Genomic DNA, 20769 nt, shown 5'->3' with positions numbered 1-20769 from the left:
ACAATCTGCAGCAAAGGGAGGGGGGGCGCAGAGCGAGGGAGGGAGAGGGAGGGGGCGCAGAGCGAGGGAGGGAGAGGGAGGGGGCGCAGAGCGAGGGAGGGAGAGGGAGGGGGCGCAGAGCGAGGGAGGGAGAGGGAGGGGGCGCAGAGCGAGGGAGCGAGAGGGAGGGGGTTTGGGAGGAGATGGAGTGGGATGAGGACGTCTGTGGGGGAGCTACGGTTAGTGCTCATCAGCCACGGAGCGGGCAGGTTGAGGGGATGCCTGTGTGTGTGTGTGTGTGTGTGCGTGTGTGTCACTGTGCACTGACTGTCACATAGAGTGAGTTCAGGAAGGCTGCCTTGAGTAGGATTATACGTGCGATGAGAACGTACTAGGACATCCTTTCACTGTAAGTACCGGAGTTCATCCTATAGTCTTTCTTTGTGTTTTTTAATGCTTTGCATCTTTGTGTGCTACAGTATGCTCATTTTTATAGCCTTGCTGTGTGTGTGTGTGTGTGTGTGTGTGTGTGTGTGTGTGTGTGAGAGAGAGAGAGAGTCGGTAGACAAAGACTTGCACGTGGGCAGACAGATTGATTGTTGGGCCTCTTCACGTAGTAGATGGTTTAACTTTTGCGCTAACATGAGGTGTGTGTGTGTGTGTGTGTGTGTGTGTGTGTGTGTGTGTGTGTGTGTGTGTGTGTGTGTGTGTGTGTGTGTGTGTGTGTGTGTGTGTGTGTGTGTGTGTGTGTGTGTGTGTGTGTGTGTGTGTGTCAAATCGACGGGAGCTCAGGCCGTGGTGCGAGACTTCTCATTGTGTGTCGTCGGTGAGCACATGCGTGCGAGAGAGAGGATGCTACCGTCAGACTGGATCACTCGGTAGCACAGTAAAACCTAGAATGGAGAATGTTGCAAGCTGAACTGCACTAGTGGCAAATAAAGAAAGAGACCTTCGGGGCTAATCCTCTAGTTTAGAATCTTAATTCATTCTATTAAATACCTCAAGTTGTACAAGTTAATAGGGAGATGGTAAAGTCATTTGGTTTTTCATCAGTTGGGGTAGAGGTTGTCCTCATCCGCCCACCTGGACCAGTCAGGGGGATGTTAGGAGTGTAATGAATGTTCATGTTGATGAAGTGGACAGAGTTTATGATCTATCGTATAACGTGCCGTGTAGGCGCGTACCATAAATATATTTTTTGTGTGTAAATTAGTACAATGGGGATAAGTATAATTGGCCCATCTTTGTCTTGCTTGGTTCACAGTCAGGTATTTCACACCCTCGCACGCACGCACGCACGCGCACGCACACACACACACACACACACACACACACACACACACACACACACACACACACACACACACACACACACACACACACACACACACACACACACAGGGCTGGGAAGATCCATCTGTGAGGGAATTTTCCCCAAGTGTGTCCCTTCTCCTTGCGTGCCACAGAACTCATTATCACCATGGAGATGACATATTCCCACAGCAACCTTGACATTTCCAGGGTGTCTGCATTAATATAAGATCGTATAAGAAAGAAGATATTGCCATCTCTCACTTTCATCACCCATCTCCCCCTTCGTCTCAATCTTTTATTCAGCCCCTCATCTTTTAGACATTTATTGTAGGCGCTGTTATACTTATCCTCCCCTCCCTATTTCATGCTCACTTTGTCATTTATACGTAGCTCTGGTTTTCGAGATTGACTTCCTATTTCTTCTGTGAAACTTAAATTATCTGCAGTAATACTGACTTGTCTATATACTGAATGTATGTCTCTTGTCTACCCCTCTATGTTGCTGTTTTGTCCTGTTCTACTATATATATATATATATATATATATTAGTGTGGTTCAGCGACCAGTGGTTCCCAAACTTTTGTTTCCTAATGTATGGAATTGTTTTAGACTTTTCTTTGATTTCTTCATAAAATTACTGAAAATTTTGTTTTTTACTTTCATGAAAAAATATGCTTTTTTGGGATGTTTTCTTTTTAGATGTTTTGAACAAACAATAATTAAAAACAAAATGTAGGAAACCCAAAAAAGAAAGGGACCCATAAAAATGGGTCTGCGACCCACAAATGGGTCCCGACCCAGTGTTTGGGAACCAGTGCTTTAACCTCTAATCCTGCTCATGCTGACAGACAGACAGACAGACAGACGTGTGCAGTAAGTGTGCACGCACATAAACCTGTTTATGCCCAGCTGTTGAGGTTGGTCCTACGGGGAGCAGTATAGAGGCTGGAAATAACTCAAGGATAATGTTGTGTTATGCGCTCGCGCGTGTGTGTGTATGTGTGTGTGCACGACTATGCGTGTGTGTATGTGTAGCGGACTTGCCCTTTTGGCCCCAGCAGAGGGCCAGTGCTGTAATTTTCGTTCCCTCCTTGACTAACTGTCCTCCTTTCCTCCCCGCCCCGCTCCGCTCCGTGGACACAGAGAGAGGTAAAAGAGTCTTTTTCTTCTTCCCCCTTCTCCTTTCATCTATCCATCATCTCCGCTCTGTGTTATTGTTTCATTTCCTAGGCTGCTCACTTTTTTTCCTCTGACCTCAATTGATTATATACAGCGCAGTGTCTCTCTCTCTCACACACACACAGTCACACACACACACACACACACACACGCACACACACACACACACACGTGTGCGCATATTAACACAGACACAGCTGTAGGAAATCAAGGTGACCTCCATAGTGGTCCCGCTGCCTGGGTCCCTGCGGTTTTATAGAACACACACACACACACACACACACACACACACACACACACACACACACACACACACATACGTCAGTATCTTTCTTTGTGAAGAGATTCTCCCAGGAGTTTGACATCAAAGCCCTCATTTCCTCATTCCTTAGCAGGTACATAGAGTACACACTATACAGCACATAGAGTACACACTAAACAGCACATAGAGTACACACTAAACAGCACAGTACACACACAGTCAATTTCCTGCAGCCCATACATTACTGGTACAATCAGTAATGTATGGGCGGTACTGTAATCAGTGACCATCAATCACATTAGAATCTCTGTCACAAAGCTATACAATCAGAATTGTCATCACAAAGACCAATCAGACCTCCAATCAGAACTAGGTTATTTACCAGGGGTGTAACGATATATTTTAACAGCGATATGATACGCATCACGATACATGGTTGACGATACGATACATAACAATCTTTGTTATTTGTGCAGGTAATTTTTACGGGAAACGTTTATTATTAGGCCTATGGATATAAAGTAAACGCAGTGATTCTCTGGCAAATACAGTACATGGATACTGTATTTGAAAACACATGGACAAACCGGCACCTTAACATTACTAAATACAATGCACAAGTAGGCCTACTGTACTTACTGATTATTTGCATTGCAAAATGATACGAGACAAAGTCAAACGATACGATATGTTGCCGTTTACATATCGATATACTTCGATTCTTGAGATTTTTCGATGCAGTTACTATAGCGTTACACACCCCTATTTACTACCCATCAAAACAGAACCACTGCTACACAGCAGTCCAATCAGAATCTCCATTTCAAAGCAATGTAGTGTATTGTAATGTAGCCCAAATTGATTAAATAAATTAATTACCAGCTGCATTATTATCCGCCTCTGTGTCAGTTTCAGTGCAGTAGTTTAGGTAGGAACTATTGTGTTGCGAGTCGTTCGTTTCCGCCCGGACATATTTGCGGTGAGCAAATACATCAGCCAGACTTGGCAACACTCAGCAGAAAGATCTAGTGTCAACTACCAGTGTCTCAAGTTTCCCAGGTGAATATTGACCGCCGCTTCTTCGAAGCAGCTGGTAAAAAGTCCTTATGCACAGCGGACAGGTGCGTTGGATAACTGGAACTGGAGAAGAAGTGAAAAAATGGATCCCACACACTGCCTTCACTTGCAGAATTAGATTTATTGAGCAATGTTTCGGCTCAATAAATCTAATTCTGCAAGTGAAAACAGCGCTTTTATCTTTTATTTTTTTCTCTAAAGCAACGCAGTCAAAAACGGCTGATACTAAGACATCCAAATAATAACAAATGCTTGAAAAGTAAAAGTTGTGAGCTCTTCGTACATTTAGGAACGTGTTAATATGCATATGTGTATGTTTAATGTATGAGTGCAAATGTGGTTGTGTGTGTGTCATGCATGTGTAACCGTAAATCATGTGTTTAGTGCATGTGTATAAAGTACATGAATCATATGTGTGTGTGTGCAGGGTTGGGAGGGTTACTTTTAAAAAGGAATCCCCTACAGTTACAAGTTACTTGCTAAAAAATCTAGTCAGTAACGTAATCCCGATTACTCCATTTAAAAAGTAACTACAAGTTACTTTCAGTTACTTTTTGATTACTTTGAAGTAAAACTCAATTTAATTAGATAATACAAGTTTTACCATTGATAGACAAGAATGTTGAGCCTATGAAATTAAGATAAGGACAACTGAAATATGGTTAGGGTCATTTAATTGTTAAGAATTTGACCTCTCTGAACACTTACATTACTGTAGAGTCATTGTGTCAACTTATAACAGATCATAAGAAAAATGCATCTTGATTACATGTAATCCGTTACTTCCCAACCCTGTGTGTGTGTGTGTGTGTGTGTGTGTGTGTGTGTGTGTGACGTGTTGTGAGCTCTTCGTACATTTAGGAATGTGTAATATACATATGTGTATGTTTAATGTATGAGTGCAAATGTGGTTGTGTGTGTCATGCAGTATGTAACCGTAAATCATGTGTTTAGTGCATGTGTATAAATGTACATGAATCATATGTGTGGATAGAGCGTGTGTGTGTGTGTGTGTGTGTGTGTGTGTGTGTGTGTGTGTGTGTGTGTGTGTGTGTGTGTGTGTGTGTGTATCTGTTTGAAGATAGATGATCTACGATACTACAAGCTCCCAACACAACGATCTTGTAGTTCAGCTATTTAAATAAAAAAATAATGTTTTTTCTACCCGACGGTGGATAGCAGTGTTGATTTCATTGTAACGAAAAAAAATCGTCGACTACCTTTTTTCACTGACGAAACCTAAATGGAAACTAAATGAAAAAACTATGACGACTAAAACTAAGACTAAATATATTGACAATGTTGTCAACAAATACAAACTAAACTAAAATGTTAGGAGGGGACTAATGGACAAGAGATCCAGTATAAGTAAAACGCACAAGTAACCTTACACGTGGTTGCATGCTGAAAATAGCAGATCTACAAGCTCACAAAGCGTGTAAAATCAGCCATTACGACGTCATCAAGGCCCGCCAAAATACATTTTACTGGACTAAATTAACTGTAGTCCACTAGACTAACACTAAAACATTACAGGTTCCAAGATGTGACTAAAACTAAATGAAAACTATTAAAGGACCACTTCACCAATTTTCAATCTATCTTCATATAATAGGTCCTCACTAATAATCATGAAAAAATGGCGCAATTATTTTCTACTCGGTCTGTGTCTCATAGGAGGGCTGTGGGCAGTTCAGATCTGCCTAATGATGATGTCACTGGAGGACGGTTTCTAAACTGCCCACAGCCCTCCTATACTGAGTAGAAAATAATCATGCCATTTTATCATGATTATTAGTGAGGACCTATTATATGAAGATAGGTTGAAAAGTGGGGAAGTGGTCCTTTAAGTTTTCATTTACATTGACTAAAACAAAAATCTAAATTTGCTGTCAAAATCAACACTGGGCCCTGTTGTTGTCCAGAAGCATTCCTATGGCTTCATTCCTCCGTTCCTCGACTCCCTCCCTCCCCATCGTCTTCTCCATTCCTTCTTTTCAGCTATTAAATTGTTTTCAGGTCCAGTGAGCCCCAGGGAAAGTTGTCCCCCGCTGTCATTCTATTGAGCTCCCTCCTGCATTGCACTGCGCTATTGATCTCTGGTGAAGATCCATCGACCTGCACGCGTGCGTGTGTGTGTGTGCGCACTGCGCACACGCTCGTGTGACACATGTCTATGTCCCCTACAACTCACTAAGCTGATAAAGGTCAGCTGCATCTTTCATCTTGTCGTCTTCTTCCTTGTCAGTCCAAAACCATGACACCCCGAAACACACACACGTGTGTGTACGTCTGCAGCCATGCACACACACACACACACACACACACACACACACACACACACACACACACACACACACACACACACACACGGTACAGTCACTGGGCTTCATCAATCATCATGCATGTCCCCACTGGACCAGAAAGTACCGTTGGGTCATTCTCTTCATCCTCCCTCTGTCCTCCTCCTCGTCATGTATTTTGTATTCAACACACCTTCTTTCCCTCTCTCTCTCTCTCTCTCTCTCTCTCTCTCTCTCTCTCTCTCTCTCAGGGACTTTGCATACGTAGCGCGGGATAAGAACACACGGATCCTGAAATGTCATGTGTTCCGCTGTGACACGCCAGCCAAAGCCATCGCCACCAGCCTGCATGAGATCTGCTCCCGGGTAAGCAGCAAGCTGGACCCGCACTGACATGACTGATGCTCTACCCAGACACAACTAATATTACTCCTCCACCGAGACCAGTACTATAGGGACTAGAGATGGACCAGTACTATAGGGACTAGAGATGGACCAGTACTATAGGGACTAGAGATGGACCAGTACTATAGGGACTAGAGATGGACCAGTACTATAGGGACTAGAGATGGACCAGTACTATAGGGACTAGAGATGGACCAGTACTATAGGGACTAGAGGTGGACCAGTACTATAGGGACTAGAGATGGACCAGTACTATAGGGACTAGAGATGGACCAGTACTATAGGGACTAGAGATGGACCAGTACTATAGGGACTAGAGATGGACCAGTACTATAGGGACTAGAGATGGACCAGTACTATAGGGACTAGAGGTGGACCAGTACTATAGGGACTAGAGATGGACCAGTACTATAGGGACTAGAGATGGACCAGTACTATAGGGACTAGAGATGGACCAGTACTATAGGGACTAGAGATGGACCAGTACTATAGGGACTAGAGATGGACCAGTACTATAGGGACTAGAGATGGACCAGTACTATAGGGACTAGAGATGGACCAGTACTATAGGGACTAGAGATGGACCAGTACTATAGGGACTAGAGATGGACCAGTACTATAGGGACTAGAGATGGACCAGTACTATAGGGACTAGAGATGGACCAGTACTATAGGGACTAGAGATGGACCAGCACCAGTACTATAGGGACTAGAGATGGACAGCCGAGGTGGACGGGTGGGAAAGTCTTTTTTTTATTGGCCTAAAATATTGTCTATATACATACATTCATGAATCCACTTGCTGACCGGCTGTCGGTATTGGGCAATTTTCTTAATAGGGGTTTCTTGTGACCCTAGTCACCCTACCATTAACATCCTATGGCAGGCAAAAACTTTCCTTCTGCTTTTTGTAAGTAGCATGTGACATGTCAAACAAGGGGGTTTTCATGATTCTGAATCCATTCCATGCATTAGTTTTGCACAAAAAACACTCCTTGGGCTACAGCCATAGACGTCATGACAAATGTGATGAGGTCAGCACAAATGTGATGAGGTCAGCACAAATGTGATGAGGTCAGCACAAATGTGATTTGGGCAAGGGGCTATGGCTGTTTTTAGCCCAAGGAGAGTTTCTTTGTGCAAAACTAATGTGTGGAATGGATTCAGAATCATGAAAACAGTTTGACATGCCACATGCTACTTAAAGCATAACATTTTTGACATTTTTGCCTGCCATAGGTTGTTAATCGTACGGTCACAAGAAACCCCTATAAAAATAATTGCCCAATACCGACAGCCGGTCAGCAAGTGGATTTATGAATGTATGTATATAGACAATATTTTAGGCCAATAAAAAAAGACTATATACCAAATTTCCCACTTTAAACAAAAGAAGCCTGCCGGCTGCTGGACTAATAGGCATGGACTAGGCTAGGGACAGACTAGGGGCTAGAGCACTTCACTTTTTAGTCTGATCTGAAGAAAGCTCTGGCGAAACACGTCAGCGTTCGCAAATAAACATGAGACATTGCATCTGAGCCAGTCCTGCATCTTTTATTCTGGAGTGCCGCTTTTTCCATTTACTTGGTGTATGAGTCAAGTTATTTTCAAAGCTGAGCTCCCACTGCCTCAACCAAGGGCAGTGTCCAGAGGAAGCGCACCTGTTTTTCTTTCTTCAGGGGCTAGACTAGTTGGCAAGGATCCAGTTTTGAAAATGAAGCCAATGAGGAAGTAATTCAAATGCTGCAGTTCTCATTAACACATTGACTGCTGCTGGAGTAAATAAATAAATAAATCAGCCCAGCACAGAGGCTCTTCACGGGTATCCTAATTGGCATTTGCAGTATTTGACAGTAACATTATTGTGTGTATCATTATTGCATTCATGATACATGGTGTATATCCAGTCAATAACGTTGTAGGACAACATGTCCAAAGTGACCTGTTGGGACGGAATTATTGGAGCAAAAAGAAAGAAGAGAGGGAGAGACAGAGGGAGTGAGAGACGGAGGGAGGGAGGGAGAGACAGAGGGAAGGAGGGAGAGACAGAGGGAGGGAACAGGTCACTGTAGCGGGAGTTGAGATGCAGATTTGATCTGACAAACTCTTTGATTAAGGTCATCTATTATTGATGGATGTGTGTGACTGTGTTGCCACTCTGAGTTCCTCTGCAGCGTGGAAAAGCTTTTACCCTCCTTTTGAGAGAGTGTGGGTGGGGGGTGACCTGGTTAGCGTGTGTGTGTGTGTGTGTGTGTGTGTGTGTGCGCGCCCCTCAGTGAAGCGGCTAAATCGTGTCTGTTTCAGGCAGGAACCTACTCAATGTCTTTCATCTCTCTGTTGTCTCTCATCTGATTTCTGTGTTCCCTTTTTCACTCCGGCTCATCACCCTGCGCCCGTCTACCTGTAGATAATGACAGAACGAAAGCATGCCAAAGCAATGGCTGGAGGCGCTCTTCAGGACAGAATCCAGGCTGGACTGGACCTTCCCCTTCAAGGTACTGTAGGCCCTCCAACTCTCCCTGGATGGGGAGGGGTGCGGTAGCATGGGCGCGGTAGCAGCATAATGGGTTACTGGTCTTATTTTGACACTGTGGTGTGCACAAGGATGCTAACGCACACCAAAGTCCTTTTTAGCGGTGCCGGCCCACGGGACAGAACTTGAAGACGGAATCTTGAAACAACAAGAAAGTGTCCACACCACACACACACACCAATACTTTATTAGGACAACAGGTTAAGACAGAATCCAACGTTTCTGCGATTGAGCCTTCATCAGGTCATCGGTTAAGCCTTCATCCCCTGATGAAGGCTTAAGCGCCGAAACGTTGTATTCTGTCTTACCCTGCTGTCCTAATAAAGTATTGGCACTCTGGATATTGGTGTGTGCGCCACTTTCTTGTTGTTCCAAGATTCCCTCTTCGCTGGTCTGAAACCCCAGCGTCCGTATTGTGGGGAAAACCTTCGCAGGAAAACGGCAGATCTACAAGCTCACGCAGAGCTGCTTTTTTCAGATATTTAATATAGCAATGTATTTAAGCATTTAATGTGTAATTGAAACAAAAAAAAGGAAAAACCACTCGTACAGAGGCCTGAGGGATTCTGGTTGTACTGAATTTTAAGTGGTTGATTGAATACTTTATTAACAGGTTGCAAATAGTACAGTGGTACGATTATACATTCTGATGCTAAAAGCATACCATTACACAAATGGCCCTAAGAGCTTGTTTCCAAATGCTAGACAGTTGTATTTCTTGCACTTCCTGATCTCTCGCTGTGTGTGTGTGTGTGTGTGTGTGTGTGTGTGTGTGTGTGTGTGTGTGTGTGTGTGTGTGTGTGTGCGTGTGCGTGTGTGGGTGTGGGTGTGGGTGTGGGTGTGGGTGTGGGTGTGTGGGTGTGGGTGGGTGTGTGTATGGGTGCATGCGTTCTCCCAGCAGAGTTCCCCACACCAAAGACTGAGCTGGTGCAGAATTTCCAGGTGCTTTACCTGGGTATGCTGCCTGTGGTCAGACCTATAGGTGAGTTATCCTGTCCTGAGGTCCAGTGGTTGAAAAGTACATTTTACTAAGTACTGTACTGTACACTAGTACAATTTTGAGGTATTTGTACTTTACTTGAGTCACGACACTTGCATACAATCCCCGTCACTGACCCCAGGCAAGCCCCCAGGTCATCGTGACATCACTTGACATCACTTGACACCCTGGTCACCCCAGGTGCCCAGGTCATCGTGACATCAGCCCCCTGGTCACCCCAGGCAAGCCCCCAGGTGCCCAGGTCATCGTGACATCACGTGACATCAGCCCCCATATATGGTGCCCAGGTCAGTGTGACATCACGTGACATCAGCCCCCATATATGGTGCCCAGGTCATTGTGACATCACGTGACATCAGCCCCCATATATGGTGCCCAGGTCATTGTGACATCACGTGACATCATCCCCCATATATGGTGCCCAGGTCATTGTGACATCACGTGACATCATCCCCCATATATGGTGCCCAGGTCAGTGTGACATCACGTGACATCAGCCCCAATATATGGTGCCCAGGTCATTGTGACATCACGTGACATCAGCCCCCATATATGGTGCCCAGGTCAGTGTGACATCACGTGACATCAGCCCCCATATATGGTGCCCAGGTCAGTGTGACATCACGTGACATCATCAGGGATGGATATATAGTAAATGCGACCTGCTGTCGCAGTTAAGCCCATATATGGATATGTCATCAATATTGGCCAGCAACTCATCTGGCCTCAAACCCTTAGATCTCCATATATGAATGTTATGTCAGAACCTGTTCTGACATTCCATATGTTGATCCTTCCCCATCCATCATTCCTCTTCGATGTCCCCCTTTTGACTGATACCTGTCCATTCAAACTCTAGACAAACTAATAACCAAAGTTATTAGTGCAGCCGGCGAAAACTACAGTTCTCAACAGGCCCGAAAATTAAGGCCCGGCCCTAACTGGGCCCTCATCAAACCCTGTACACTCAAGAGAATGTCCCCGCTACCACCCTTAGATTTCCATATACTGTATGGAGCTGACCTGTTCTGACATTTGATATGTTGATCTGACCTCATCAATGTCATCACATGTGGTTGGGAACCTCTGCTATACTGCACTGTCTCTCTGCATTTCATGTATGAGATAACTTTGACGAGCCCATTAAAACCGCGAAAGCATCTGTGTCACTTTAAATGTGTGCGTTGGCTCTTCAAAAACAGCACATACGTACAGTATACAAGCTCACAGCGCATCATCTTTGAAACATCTTGAAAGTGTGAGAACTACTGATTTTAGAGGGCATTTGTAGAATTAGATCATAATGGGTTAAGAGAGCGTCTGCCAAATGCCTAAATTGTAAATTGACATTTTCTAGTAACACACACACACACACACACACACATGCTGAAGAGATGCTGCATGGCATACGGTCGGTGGTTTGTAGGAATGGACTATAGTGAGTGTGTGTTCATTGTACAGGCATGGATATTTTAAACGGCGCTATAGAAACTGTGTGTATGGACATCTTAAATGGGGCTATAGAAAGCCTGATGGGCTCATGGCTATTGTGTGAGTGCATGGATATTTCAAACAGCGCTATAGAAGGCCTGATAGGCTGTGTTTGTGTGTGTGTGTGTTACAGGTATGGACATTTTAAACGGGGCTATAGAAAGCCTGATAGGCTGTGTTTGTGTGTGTGTGTTACAGGTATGGACATTTTAAACGGGGCTATAGAAGGCCTGATAGGCTGTGTTTGTGTGTGTGTGTTACAGGTATGGACATTTTAAACGGGGCTATAGAAAGCCTGGTGGGTTCATGCAACAAAGAAGACTGGGCTCCAGTAGCTCTCAACGTAGCAGACGCCACTGTCACCATCAGCAAAGACAAGGTGAGTCATACGCATTTACACAAAACTACACATACACTCACGCACGCACGAAGCGGAGGTGGAGCTTAATTTCCATCCACCAGCTGTCGGCGTAAAACACAGCTTCTTCTGTCCGCGGCTGTCGGCTCAAATGTGCCCAAGGGGACACACACACACACACACACACATTAGGCTACAATAGACCTATAGCTAAGCCCCTCCCCAAACTGCTATGGTCCAATCACAGATAAGCATAACATGGGTTAGACAAACAAATAGGCATAAAACATTGTTTTAAAAAAGAAATGCCACGCACATATTTTTCCAGTGCATATGGCAGGCCTTGTTGATGGATTTGGAAGAGATTTTGAAGGTCTGATTCCAAAAATGAACCAGTATTTAATGTGTAAAACCCATGATATTTACATTGGAATGAATGAGCCTGGCTGGAAAGTGTCCAAGTGGGAGAGGGCAGGGCTTAGCTAAAGGTGAATTGCTCAGTTTGTGTCCCTGGCTGCGTGAGTAATGATTTATCATAAAAATGTTAGTTTGATAGTCACACAATGTTCTTTTATGAGCAATAAAACGGTCTGTTCAAATCTTTCATAAGGTTGATTGGTGATTGGTTCATCTGGCCAGTAATCTCGCGTAGCCAGACAACTATTCCACAATCTCCGAATGCTACAGTATATAGAGTCTGAATGCTATATAGAGTCTGGAACTAGACCTCCTGAATGCTATGGAGCTACACCTCCTGAATGCTATTATATAGTCTCGAATTACACCTACTGAATGCTATATAGTCTAGAACTACTAGACCTCCTGAATGCTATATAGAGTCTGGAACTACACCTCCTGAATGCTATATATAGTCTGGAACTTCACCTTCTGAATGCTATATAGAGTCTGGAACTACACCTCCTGAATGCTATAGTCTGGAACTACACCTTCTGAATGCTATATATATTCTGGAACTTCACCTTCTGAATGCTATATAGAGTCTGGAACTACACCTTCTGAATGCTATATATAGTCTGGAACTACACCTTCTGAATGCTATATATAGTCTGGAACTACACCTTCTGAATGCTATATAGAGTCTGGAACTACACCTCCTGAATGCTATATAGAGTCTGGAACTAGACCTCCTGAATGCTATATAGAGTCTGGAACTAGACCTCCTGAATGCTATATAGAGTCTGGAACTAGACCTCCTGAATGCTATATAGAGTCTGGAACCACACCTCCTGAATGCTATATAGAGTCTGGAACTAGACCTCCTGAATTCTATAAGTCTGGAACTACACCTCCTGAATGCTATATAGAGTCTGGAACTACACCTCGACCCCTTTTCCACCGGTTGGTTCCCAGTGGGAACCGGTTCAGTTCTTTTTGGTTTTTAGTCCATGAGCCAGAGCTCCAAAATTGGTGGGCAAACTATACCCTATATTAAATTGTTTATAGGATCAATACAAGTAAATTAATACATGATAACCCTTCCACAGTAGTAGCTTTTTCATGTTTTTGATTATTTTGCATATTTTCCTACATAATTCCTCATTTGCATATTTAAAAATGTAAAATTTGTAATACAATAAATCATTGTCTTCGTGTAAGTACTCAATTGGGAGAGTTTAATGGTGATAACAATCTAATATAGGTATGGTTTTGCCCACTCAATTCATAATTCACGTTTCAATTTTGGTATATAGAGTCTGGAACTAGACCTTCTGAATGCTATATAGAGTCTGGAACCACACCTACTGAATGCTACTGTATATAGTCTGGAATTACACCTCCCAAAATCCGAGGCAGGAAGCTAGCATCTGTTTGTCATTTTTGTTCACCAAATATATTTCTTTTAAAATATCTTTACATTTATTTTTTATTTTCCAGTTCCGCTAAGCAGCCAGTATAAATGCTTGGATGATTTTGATTTATATTAGGATACAGTTGCGTGGCTGACTAATCATCAAAGGGGCTATCAAAAGTAAATCATAATGTAGGCTATTCACAGGTTTGATGACATGATTATATTGTGAGTGCGTCTGTTGTATAGGCAACATTGGGAACGTTGGATAAGCTGTGGAGATCTTGTACAGTCTCCTCATGAAGAGGTTCAGTTTACATATCATTTACATATAATTTGCTTCCTGGTTTAACGCTACACAGCCTGGTGCTGGTATGGACAGCTGTCTCTGATGCTTCATCTTCAAAACCATGTGCATTGTTGTTGATTTGTGGTAGGACAGCTTGGCATATTCATTAAATATTTTGTGACGGCACCACATAGAACTACCACAGTATTGAGCTGTATAAGAGTAGTGTGAAAGCAAGCATCTCTGCTGTCAAAGTGTGTCTCAGTCAGACATGTGTGCGTGAGAGAGGGGAGGGAGAGAGAGAGAGAGAGAGAGGAGAGAAGGAGAGAGAGAGAGAAGCAACTGCGGAGAGGCACAGAGGATTTGATTTGAAATCCGTGATAATACTAAATGTTATTAAATTGCCGTGGGTGTTTTAACACTCCTGGGGGAATTTCAAATGTTTATGCGAGGGGGAAAAAAGGAATCCCTAAGAAGAATGTATTTCACAGCCTCAGTGCTGCAATAAAAACCTTGCTATCTCTGTGCTGATCTCTGCTGTGAGCCAATGCATGTCATGTTTGAAATATTGCCTCCAGGGCTGTCCCGATTAGAAATTTGACGATGAATTGTCACACAAATAATTGCGATTAACGATATAATAACATTGGAATGTTACAATTTGTATTTCTGTTAGCCTTTTGGCTTCGTGATCACAAATTGCACATTGCAGATGTGACAAATAACTTAAAGAAATCAATGATATTTTCTTCTTTCCAAAAAAAATATGTATAATGAATTGCCGATTATCTATAATATCTATAATATTATGTAAATAATATTCTGTAATAATTGCCTCTTGAGTACCCTATCCTCATAGATCAGTTGTAACCAGGGGTTGTCAAAATAAATGTTTTGTCACAGACATACAAAATGATTGGACAATAATATTACCAGAAACACATGAAGTTAGCCCTGAATGACCATAACAGGTCTGAGTGTACTAATGGAACCAAATGGACCTTAATTCACGGGTCCAGTGTTAAGAGGTTCTTAACAAGTGTCATGGTAAATCAGTGTCATACTGTACAAGTTCTGAAGAAACCCTGGAGACTTGACATTCAGTAATTGGGTCTTATGATCAAAATAATGTGTAAGAAAATGTGTAAAGTTTGCCACGGACAAGACCAAGTCTTTGCCACGGACACATTTGTCCATGTCCATGTATTAATGACCCCTGGTTGAAACACATTTGTCCATGTCCATGTATTGATGACCCCTGGTTGAAACACAAGTGACCAACGTGCTCCCAACAGTAGAGGACACATTTGTCCATGTCCATGTATTGATGACCCCTGGTTGAAACACATTTGTCCATGTATTGATGACCCCTGGTTGAAACACATTTGTCCATGTATTGATGACCCCTGGTTGAAACACATTTGTCCATGTATTGATGACCCCTGGTTGAAACACAAGTGACCAACGTGCTCCCTACAGTAGAGCTGAAGCAGCTTGGGCTCCAGCTCTGGCTTTTCATCCCTCTCAGGTTTTTGTAGCCCTGATAAACTCCCTGCTAGAAAGCTGGTGTGCTGCTGATAGTTTATGCCCCGGGGCACTGCAGTGAAATGACTTGAGTAGTCTTTACCATCGGAGGAGGGAGGGCCTTTCCTGTGCTCCCTGCCGCCTCGTTAGAAATCACAGTCTTGTCAATAGTCCACAAATTAGAAACCTGAACACTAAACCTTTTCTAAATGTTTTATTGAGCTCTACATGCGCTTTTTTCACTCGAACGTGTACCACGAATTATGAGTCGTCTACGGAGCAATTCAGCACGAATACTTGTGTAGTTATTTACATCCCTAACAGCTCAGAAGGAAAACGGAATCATGTGGTTTTTCTTTGCAGGAGGAAGAGGAGGTGCTGGTGGAATGTCGCGTGCGTTTCCTCTCTTTTATGGGCGTGGGTCAGGATGTGCACACCTTTGCCTTCATCATGGACGCGGGTGGCTCACGCTTCGACTGCCATGTCTTCTGGTGTGAGCCCAACGCTGGGAATGTGTCGGAGGCTGTGCAAGCGGCCTGCATGGTGAGTCACAAAGTTACTTACAGTATAGCCTCTTTCATGTCTGTTCAAATGTCCATGGAATCAGGTCGGTCGTAGTCATTGTCCATTGTTGTCCTTTCACACATGTAGCACGCAGCAGGAGTCCATGTCAGTGTTCTGTAGGGAAGGTGTCAACATTTGTGAAAAATTGCAGTTACAAGCTCTCAACGCTGTAGGAATTGAACCGTTTGACATCCAGTTTCCCAACAAGCCACTCTCCAAGCTGGACAAATAACATTAATGAAATATGATTCTGGTGAAAACACAAGACTAAATGACTACACACATTTGTCCCCCTAATAACAGTGCATATAGAATGGACAGCAAATTATAGTCAAATGTTAAAAGATTTAACTTGCATCTCCTGCATAATTCTATAAGCCTCTTACTCTGTTCTTAAGCATCCAGATTCTGCAGGGGGGTCGCATTTCAACACGTTGTGAGCTTGCAGATCTGATATTTCTGGTGGAGATTGTTCAGAGCCAATTTAGGTCCAGAGTACTAAATCTAGAGTGCTCAAATGATTACAAAGTTACTTTATATGCATAGTCCTGATAGAAAAGGCTCATTCAATCCTAAGAGGACATGTGGATTAGAATGCAAACACCATGCACTGAAGTTCCAGAGAGAGTGTGATTTTACACTCACTCATGTGTGAAAGTAAAAAATCTTTACAAGTTTGATTTGGGCTGACTTGTGCAGTGTAGACAGATTAGTCTACAAATAAATCCATACCGTGACTGTTGGGCCGAAAACTTGTATCTCCATATTTCAACTTTGTATGCTTTTTTATGAATTAATTATTAATGTCCGCAAAAGTTGCGAAAATAGCCTATCTACAAGTTCACTATACGTTGACGAGTTGAGCATGTAGATCGGCTATTTGTGAAACATTTTGAAAGTGAAAGTGGTTGTGTGTGGGTTTTATAAATGCTGGTATTTATAATTTAATAAATATTAACTTGAACTTACTGTATGACTAAATAATAACTACATTGGATCTGTTCTTGGAACACAGGTTCTTCTTTCCATTTCCTGAAAAGTAGACATTTTGGACATACAAGGTTTATGCCTGACAGCAACGCTTTGTTCCATCCAGGTTGTATGTTTCCTAGAGGGAGCTTAGAGGGGAAAGAGGGGCGTGTGAATTAAGCAATATTACACAAGAGGGTGTGCTTTAAACGTGATTATTGGCACGACAGTGATGCGCTCAGGAGCGAGGTGGAGCCTTGTAATTGTGAACAACACTGGAGTGATGTCAATAATAATGTGGGAACACAACCTGACAGAAATCCAAAAGGGTCACATTAGTCTGCCTACGTACCCTACAAGTAATTTGACGAGCACCATTTAACCCCATGCAGAGATTCAGATGTCACAGCAGCCAGTAACACCCCATCCGCACTGCCAGCGATGCGAACGATGAAATATCATTAGAATACATGTTTTTGCAACCGAAGGTCGCATTTACTATGAAAACGTACAATTCCCTTTTGACTGATACCTGTCCATTCAAACTCTAGACGGGCCTGCCCCAAAGTTATTAGTGTGCAACCACGCCCGGCAGTCTGCCGTCAACGAGGCGAATGCGTGCACGCTTACTGGTAATGAGACTGTCCTGACCTACCACGAGCGACAACACGCCGTGCAGCCACGTCGTCCACCCCTCCTATATTCGCTCGCAGAGTCTCTATTTGAGCGAGGTTTATGCGTCCCCAAACACTTTTATTGGTTGAGATCTACATGCTACTATTTATTGGTTATTTGATTGGTTCAGGCTACGTCACAACAAGTTCACAACACAATGGCCGACACTCCATATAAAGACAGTTTTTTGTGCAATATCGCCGTCGGAACGCTCGCTCCTTAATGGCCCCTACTGTAGGAGTTTTTAAGTTGTCGGCGAGTCATCAGATCGTTGTGCATTTCACACTGCAGGAGTCTTTTTCTTTTAAATCGGCTGTCATTATATCTTTGTGGCTTTCACACTAAACGATTGATCGAAACGAGGGATCACACTGCAAGAGTTCACCAAGATGCGATCCATATAGGCATATAGGCATCATTTGTTTTTTATATAACCTAAAACCTCCTTCCCTGTGCAGACGAGGTGTAAGGATGAAACACAGGGCAGGAGTTTGGCTACTGCTGTATAAGCAAGTGCCAAGAGCCGAGTATTGATCATTAATTTGAATCAGCTGTGTGGATGGGAGGTCTTAATGTGACCCTTATTGAATTCCGTCAGGTTGTGTTGCCACATTATTATTGACTGACACGGATCACTCAAATGAATTGAATGACAACAGGAAGTGATGGCATAATTCACTCAAGGCCTCATGGGATGCTGGAAGGAATACTGGACTACTCGCCCCGGTGCTTGCCCGTTTTTCCTCCCGGAATTTTCCCCAGTGAGGGGGATAACTTTGTAATATGCTATTGGCTGTTTGTATTCTTTTTTTTTTTTTTGCGGCTTACGCCTTTTATTGTTTTTTTGAAGGGACAGACAGTAGGCTGACAGGAAACGGGAGAGAGATGGGGGGATGACATGCAGTAAAGGCCGTGTCGGGTCCGGGAGTCGAACCCGCGGCACACTGCGACTGGATTACCAGTCGGGTGCCCAGACAGTTACGCCACTGCCTGGGCCGCTGTTTGTATTCTTTTTGGAAAAATATAAAAAGATACTCCTGTGGAAAGGCTATATTATTTGACTTATATTGAACCTATAAAAATTTAGTATTATTTAGTATATGTAAGGTTTTGCCCCCTCAAATGGTACCTCGTCAGATAATCCCCACATATCCTACAACAACTTCTGTGAACAGACTTCACTGTAGTAGCTTTTCATAAATGATATTTGTACTTAGGCTGTTCTGCTGTCATGAAAGTTTATAGTTAGAGAAATTCAAAGTCCAGCCGTCTGCTGTCCAGCCTCTCCCACCCCTCACTGGGGAAAATTCTGGGAGGAAAACAGAAACGGGGCAAGTAGTCTTGTTACCGCTGGAAGCATACAGGCCATTCAATGGCAACATGTGTCCACATCCACACCAGTCACCAGGCATGTGAAGGTCAGACAAAGCTTTGTGGACACTCTAGGAGTCTTTCCAACACTTGTCCCTATTAATGGGTTCACACACCACTCAGTAAACAGTAAACCTGAGCTTTTATTGCTATAGAGGGGCGGATCAGAAAGGGCTGGAAACGGACGCCGGCCCCCTATTGGTTCACCAACTTATGAGCCCTCCTCCTCCCCTCCCCTCCCCTGTAGAATACAGCGGAGAAAGCTGATGTCACCAAATTTGGAGTGACGACCCTCTGCGCTCTTATTGGTTAGGGAAATACGAGGTTCACTCCCACTCCTATGCCACATTTCCTGGTTCACCTTTGAAACAAAATGTGACTCTTTTTGATACAGAGACGGTCATGGCGGAAAGACTAGCTGTTCGGGAGAGGATAAAAACGTTTTTTAATCCAAAATGAGTTAATATCACAGGCAGACTCTTCACATACTAGAGCATGTCTGAAATAAATATCAGAGCTGAAATCGACATGTAAACATGAAATATATGTAGCTACTGTAGGTGTAATGTCAGAGACCACAGAAGTGCTCAACTCACTGTTTTCTGTAAGACAATACTCTATAAGCCATATCTCCAAAACTGGTGGGTCAAACTGAACAACCAATATGTCATTTTGAAGCTATGAGTCCCTGCTTTCATATGACATGAACGAATTGCCTGGGTCTCAGAGGCTACACCACTCCAAACCAAAATGAGTAAGCGGACCATGGTCCTGGTCCTGGTGTGAAAGCACCCCAAGTGGTTGTAATGCCCTCACAGATTCCAGCAGTTAAACTGTAATCACAGTCAAGCAGGCCCTTTTTAGTGTTATTATACAACGCAGTAAAATACAGGCCATTAGTGAGGTTAGGCTCTTTTTCGTGTGTGTGTGTGTGTGTGTGTGTGTGTGTGTGTGTGTGTGTGTGTGTGTGTGTGTGTGTGTGTGTGTGTGTGTGTGTGTGTGTGTGTGTGTGTGTGTGTGTGTGTGTGTGTGTGTGTGTGTGTGTGTGAGATAGAGAGCAATTAAGTATGCTTTTGGCTGTACTTTTGATCCCTATCAACACTGTAGATATATAGTGCACGTGCACACCAACACACGCGCATGCACGCACACAACACGAACACTGTGTAACTGATTTACCGTGACAAAAGGTCATCAATCATTAATACTGATCACATCCACCTCTGCAGTCTGCAGCACGTAACTTCTCTCCGCACGCACACACACACACACACACACACACACACACACACCACAAACCAGTAAAACTGATTCACTGTGACTAAAGATCATCAATCATTCATACTGATCACAGCCACTGGTCTGTAGGTGAGCTCCTCCCACACACACACACACACACACACCCAAACACACAAAGGTGTGCGGCTAAGTGCTGATTCACCCTCCACTGTGCCGCAGGATTTAGTGTCAGGTCCTGCAAGAGCAGGAATAATTCTAACTCTGTCAGACACACACTCTCTCTATCTCTCTCTCTCTCTTTCTCTCTTAACATGTATTTTAATTATTTTAATTTTTATTAAAAACAAAACGTTATAGTTTTTTGGTAGGAAAAGAAAATGGCTTTTATCCTGAGTCATGACCCATTAAAATTGGTCTGTGATCCACA

General features: G+C 43.4%; 1 protein-coding gene across 5 annotated transcripts in view; it reads left to right on the top strand.

The window, feature by feature from the left end:
- Nucleotides 1–20769, top strand: part of apbb2b (amyloid beta (A4) precursor protein-binding, family B, member 2b) — a 92188-nt gene that overhangs the window by 66372 nt on the left and 5047 nt on the right. For all 5 annotated transcript variants that reach the window (XR_014569281.1, XM_083765692.1, XM_083765691.1 and 2 more), the window contains 5 exons: nt 6366–6480; nt 8927–9014; nt 9954–10034; nt 11807–11922; nt 15888–16067. Coding sequence is in view for 4 of the 5 variants with exons in the window: in XM_083765692.1 (XP_083621818.1) it covers nt 6366–6480; nt 8927–9014; nt 9954–10034; nt 11807–11922; nt 15888–16067 (580 nt within the window). In the remaining variant the exon portion in view is untranslated. The remainder of the gene's footprint in view (nt 1–6365; nt 6481–8926; nt 9015–9953; nt 10035–11806; nt 11923–15887; nt 16068–20769) is intronic.

Source organism: Protomyctophum parallelum (genome assembly GCF_964188405.1).
Source record: "Protomyctophum parallelum genome assembly, chromosome: 5".
In the NCBI taxonomy this organism is placed as follows: Eukaryota; Metazoa; Chordata; class Actinopteri; order Myctophiformes; family Myctophidae; genus Protomyctophum; species Protomyctophum parallelum.
This window is presented reverse-complemented; position numbering and strand designations above follow the sequence as displayed.